Source organism: Phacochoerus africanus, chromosome 1, assembly GCF_016906955.1.
Source record: "Phacochoerus africanus isolate WHEZ1 chromosome 1, ROS_Pafr_v1, whole genome shotgun sequence".
In the NCBI taxonomy this organism is placed as follows: Eukaryota; Metazoa; Chordata; class Mammalia; order Artiodactyla; family Suidae; genus Phacochoerus; species Phacochoerus africanus.
This window is the reverse complement of record NC_062544.1, coordinates 176,133,851-176,140,122: the sequence shown is the minus strand read 5'-3', so window position 1 is coordinate 176,140,122 and position 6,272 is coordinate 176,133,851. Positions and strand designations below refer to the sequence as shown.

At 37.8% G+C, this 6,272-nt stretch overlaps 1 protein-coding gene across 1 annotated transcript in view; it reads right to left on the bottom strand.

Annotated features, from left to right (window-relative positions):
- Positions 1-734: 734 nt before the first annotated feature.
- GMPS (guanine monophosphate synthase) overlaps positions 735-6,272 on the bottom strand; it is a 67,459-nt gene continuing 61,921 nt past the window's right edge. The window contains exons 14-16 of the mRNA XM_047785308.1: positions 3,551-3,681; positions 1,904-2,076; positions 735-857 (exon numbers count right to left, since the gene is read on the bottom strand). Of these exons, the coding sequence (XP_047641264.1) occupies positions 756-857; positions 1,904-2,076; positions 3,551-3,681 (406 nt within the window). The 3' untranslated portion in view covers positions 735-755. The remainder of the gene's footprint in view (positions 858-1,903; positions 2,077-3,550; positions 3,682-6,272) is intronic.

Sequence of the window (6,272 nt, the reverse complement as noted above, 5' to 3'; positions counted from 1 at the left end):
CCCACTGAGTGAGGCCAGGGATCAAATCTGCATCCTCATGGATACTAGTTGGGTTGGTAAACTGAGCCACAACGTGAACTCCATGAAAACATTTTAAACTGAGACTACTCATAGTCCCTTCTTCCCATGGCTGTGATGACATAAAATTCAAAGTACTTCCCCAAATTCCTGGTGTTTTTCCATCTTAAGGTAGCTTACCATTTTATAGCTCCAGTGTCCCACAAAAGTGGCTGGAACAGTCCACCTATACCTTTATCTGATATGCTGACCCCCTTCCCAGATCTTTGGAGGAATAAGGTTATTTACAGGGAAACTCGGATTCTCCAAAACTTATACATACTAAGTCACACTGGTAAACAGTAGATGTTTCCAACATCTCTTAGAAACTGGCAAGGGGACAGAAGTCCATTACTTGCCCCCAAACTTACCTACCTTCATACATCTTCATTGACAGAGACATCAATAGTAACAGTGAGTTTATACACAAATAACAAGTGAGGCAGAGGCAAAGGCAAAAGGCAAAAGCAGTGTCAGTCTGAGTGTAGGCAATGGTGCTTTGATTATACCCGTACAAACTCTTCAGTCCCTTTTAGTTATCCCCAACTCCGCTCTTAAGCCATAGATTTTTGCTGCAGAGAACTCAGATGTGAAGTAGTTGCTCCAGTAACTCTTTTGACAGTACTGCATGTCAATACCGGGAAAGGTTTCTAATCAATTTAAACTGCACACGGTACTTTAGCAGAACAAGAAGTTTATTACTCCCACTCAGTAGTTCCTGGGGGCTTTGATGTTAAGTCATACATAATTCGAGAAATACCAGGAATCTTCTTAATCTCAGTGACCATCTTTAACACCACCTGTTACAAAACAAAGATTATAAATAAAGAGCCAGGGTTCACTGCATGTCCAACAGACCTAGAAGTCTTGCCTTTGTAATCTGAAATTAAAATGCAATCTATTTTTACTACTGTCCTCCAGGTATATGGGATAGTCTCTGATTAATTTATATAGTGACCCTCTATAGATATAAGTGACTTAAACTCAGTACTACTCAATGTTCAACAGGCAAACAGGTGCCAGCCTGCAAGTCATTTGCTATTGGTCCTTAACAAATGTTTAGAAGCATTATATAGCAATCTGACATTTCTGTGGCATCCAATCTTATGATTTTATGGATTTAAGACAACATTCCACAAATTTATCTGTGGCTTCCAACTCCGAGGCCACCAAGGTGGCTCATAATGCAAGGTTATAAATAACCACTGCTACGTGTATACAAGAAGAAGCCTTGTCACTTGACTTGCCAGAGACATGGTAAATGTGGCCCAAAGGGAAAAGAGACTCTAGGCCATATGCTCCAACCCAACTATCTAGCTATAATCAGAGTCCTGTAGTAGAGACCTGGAGCAGTGGTCCACTTTGATTTTCATTTGCTATTATGCAAATAGCTTGTTTGGAACACTCTAGTGGAGAGAAAGATAGTGATCAAATTTGCAATTGATAATAGTCAGAGCATTATGAAATTCATGGTGCCTGGCTACAATGCCATCAGATCTCATCCTTATGTCTGGTAAAGTCTTCTTCACTCCTAGGGCTTTTCTCTTTACTCGGAAAATACTATTTATAAAGTAGAGGTTGGCAAGATTAAATAAAACGATAGATTAGAGCTGGTTACTCTCCACATAGTAATCAGACATCTGGAGAGGTTTAATCAATCTGAGGCCTTTTTCTACTACAGTGTATTAAACAATCAATTACGTGGAGATTAAAAAGATAAGAGCCTATCTTATGAACAGAAAACCAACCTCAGAAACATCAACATTGTCATAGCCTCTTCCATTCACATTATAAAATGTATAAAGTATTAATAATGTACATTAGGGGAAAAAAATGTTTAAATTACCTCCACAGGGATCTCATTGCCAGGGGTTGCAGGTATACCAGTCATGAAATCACTAGTAATAAAAGTACGAATAACCACAGATCTCTGGCATGAAGGCTGCTTCTGAAGTGGGTCCCGATCAAAATGTAATGGTGTCAAAATCACTGGCATCTGGCTGATTTTCCCAGCATACCCTAGAGGAAGGAAGTTAACATGTAGACCCAATCATATCATAGAAAAAGTACTCTAACCCAGTTCAATTAAATCTTCCCAGACAAATATGAGTTTTTGAATTCTTGAGACTCTTTACTAAAAGAAGAACAGATATTTTATTTTATATTTTTCAAGGAAGCTGCCTCTTTTCTCTCTTGCATTAATCACTGTTTATGGTCAGATCTTATTTTATAATTTCTGTGCCTTATCAATCATTTGATTCTTATCAGTGCATGTGAAAAATATTCTCTTTTAGCAAAAAAAAAAAAAACCTATCATGAATATTGTGACTTTTTAACACCTTGAATATCAACTGTGCTTAATATGGTGAGTTTTGTTCATTCTCAATAGGGTATTTTTCTGTAATCTCTTATATAACACAGCTTGTTAAAACACTCAACAGAAATTGTGGTCTGAGGGAGATTTCTTATCCTCTAGCCTTTCAAGATCATGTGCTCCAATGCTGCAATGGGTTTTATGATTTTTTAAAAAGTTTTACAGCATTGCCAAGCTTAACTTGATTCAAGTAAGGGCTCACTTTTTAAATGCCATAGTGTCTTATTCTCAAAATAAAATATTATTAAAAAAAAATCTTCCCAGACAATACATAAAATCACACCCAGACACCACTTCTTAAAACTGTCATTATTCAGTTTTCAGTTACTCTCATTGCACTGTAAGTAAACTCAATCACAAATACAAATAACAGAATGTGATTACTGCAGTGATGTTACAGTGATATGATATATAAAGTCTATTCATTATTCATGGTAGTTATGTTCTGTACTACAGGCACTGACTTAGAAAATAATGAACAACTACTCCTACAGGAAATACAGAGTTAGGTTCCTGCAAGCCTCTGGTCATTACATCTTCACCAACTGATAAATACATAACCTTTCCTTATGTGTTTCTATTTAAAGACACCTTACTCAATATTTATTATAGATTCATTAACATTGAGCTCACAGCCAACAGCACTATAACTCATGCCTGTATGAAGCTTATCTAACACACATATTTTCTTAATAAGGCACTCACAGCCTTCCTGGGCTTAGGAGCCTAGATAGCACCTCAACACCATGCTTGAGCGACATTTTAAACAGTGAAATCACCAACAAAAAGCACTAAAACCCGAAAAAAAAAAAATGGTATTAAATAGGCTACAAAAAGGACACATGTTTACAGCAAGAGAGCTAAAGCAAGAAGGCAGATGACTGCCTTATTCAACCTCAGCTGGGAGCATCCAAGTTAGGCAACTTAAATTTTTTGCCACTCTGTGCATGTGTGCAAATGACCACAAAGGTGAATAAATTTTATACAGATAAGGTAATATCAAAGAACTACCCACAGAATTAAATAATAAAACTGAAAGATAAATCTTCCTACTAGAAATCATAATGCCAATATCCTGAAATCTAGTTAGAGCAGTGATAAACAAAATGGGCAACTTACCAGATTCCCTGAGAATGTTATGGGCCTCAAAATCAGCTTGGCGTAAAGTGCTCAGCACCCCTGTTGTCAAGAAAGTGGGAGTAACATCTGTAGGAGGTTCTTTAACTGGTGGGCCAAATATATAGACAACTCTGGAGGTGGGGTGGTGAAAAGTGCAAAGAAACTGAATTTTAACATAAGAAGGAAAGCACAAAAAAATAACATTCTTTTCATTTTTTCTTAAGCCCCTTTCTTACCTACTTTAAATCCCCAAATGGGTAGGATAGGATATTAAGTTTATAGAAGGGTTCTATGTATAATGAATCTTCCTCAAAGTATATTCTCTAGAAAACACTAGTATCTCAGAATGTGCAAAGATATGTGTGATTATCACAATCCTCTTTCCATATAATATACTGGATTAAAGAGTATCCACAACTTCATGTCCATCTGGAATCTGCGGGTGAAAATAAGGTACTTACAAATATAATCGATAAAGGTCATAATGATTTGGGCGGAGGGGGCATTAAGCCAATGACTGGTGGCTGTAAAGGAAATACGGAAACACAGACACAGGGAGAAAAGAGGGAGATGTGAAGATGGAGACAAACACTGGAGTTACACTGTCACACGGCAAAAAGTGCCAACAAACACCAGAAACTAGGAAGAGGCAGACTTATAGTAAGGCTGGGGAAACAATGAATTAAATAAATGGGTATTATGACAAAACCTCAGAAACTGTAATATGCTAATATGCATTGGAAACCTACAGGATGATGCTACAGAGCATTTCCCAAACTTATTTGACCATCAGCTCAATCTTTTTTTTTCCACTTTGGGAAACACTGATCTCAAAGAAAGACTGTTATTTCCACTTTCTTAAAAATGTCACCAAAGTATGACTTGGCATCCTATTATTTCCTATGAAAAGTAATGACTCACTACTGCTTCAAGTATATGTCCATTTGAAACTTATGAAGATATACTGCAAGTGTAAATAAAAGAATCTGGAAGACAGTCTGAGGAAACTAAGATCAAATAATTACAACTCAAGGGGAATCTTATAACTGGTTTGGGGACTCTGTTCTGCAACTTTCACCCAGAAAACGAGAGACAGTAGGGGTAGAGATATGAGTACCACTTCGCCTTTTCCAATTCAACTCCAGCCAGTAGGCAACTGTCCCTTTTCCTTAGCCCTATCTGTCTTTAACAAAGAAAATAAATCTCACCTGCAACTACCACAGTTAAGTTTAATATTTTTTTTCTTAATATATACTTAAAACATACCCAAGAGAAGAACATGGGATCAAAACACCACCACCAAATACTTAATTGCCTTCTTCCAAACATACTGTAGCTGAAAGGTTTTTGTCCCATGGATAAAAAGTAAGCCACACTTCTAAACAATACAGTTCCTAGAGCTCATACACAATCCTTAGAGGAAAAAACTAGGCAAAAGAATGCCACGAACTTGCTCCTTTTGTCTTATTTCGTTCAAACAAGAGTGGTCACAGAAAGTACAGTAATATGCAGTCTTCCATACCATACCAAAGTAACTGTTCCTCTCTATACAAAGATTCCATTATGCAAATTAGGGGGGGAAACAAAGATTTTTTTTTTAATTGTTTAAATTTCATTTCCCAAAAAGACCCTGGCAAAGAAATCAAAAATTCACCATGACCCAAGCAGCTGCAGTGACAACACTGGATCCTTAACCCACTGTGCCACAAGGGAACTCCATATCCCTATATTTCCAACTTTTTTTTTTTTTTTTTGGCTAAACCCATGACCAAAACTCCTCCCCCACACCCCCCTTTGTTGGCTGCCCTGCAGCACATGGAGTTCCCAAGCCAGGGATCAGATCTGAGCCACAGTCGCAACCTAAGCCACAGGTGCAGCAACAACAGATCCTTAACCCACTATGGATCGAACCTAAGTCCCAGTGCTCCCAAGACGATGCCAATCCCATTGCACTATATAGGGAATTCCAAGACTCTTTAAGGACTTGCTAGGTTCATAAAATCTCCTTTTTTGTTTATTGGTTGTTAGACTATTTTTTTCTTTCTTGGGGAGGGAGAGACAAAGGTTAAGAATGGAGGGAGAGACAAAGGTGGGGGGAAGATAGGCAGAGAAATCAGCATATAAAAGGACAGAGATAAAGTTTAAACCAAGGTGAGTGGCTTTTGGCAAAAGAAACAAACAAAAAAGACAGATGAAGGAGTTCCTGTTGTGGCGCAATGGAAACGAATCTGACTAGGAACCATGAGGTTGCAGGTTCGATCCCTGGCCTCGCTCAGAGGGTTAAGGATCTGGCATTGCTGTGGCTCTGGCATAGGCCTGCAGCTGCAGCTCCAATTGGACCCCTAGCCGGGAACCTCCATATGCCATAGGAGCGGCTCTGAAACGACAAAAAAAAAAAAAAAAAAAAAAAGACAGATGAAACTACTAGAGTGTTGTAAAGCGAAAAACCTAAAAACCTACTAAATATGTAGTAAAAGCAGTGGAACCAAACTTAGTAAAACTCAGTGAAAAGAAATCTTCTGTCTTCTGCATAACCTAGTTAATTTAGGTATTAGCATTTTTTCAGAGATGAATTATGAATCATTAACCAATTTCCTCCATTCAATACAGGCAATTACAAACATCATTACAATAATTCACTCTTCTCAGTATATTAAAGGTTCTTCTGTATTTGGGGGCCTTTGCTTCATCTAAGCAAGCCTTTTACAGGGCATGTTCCTTT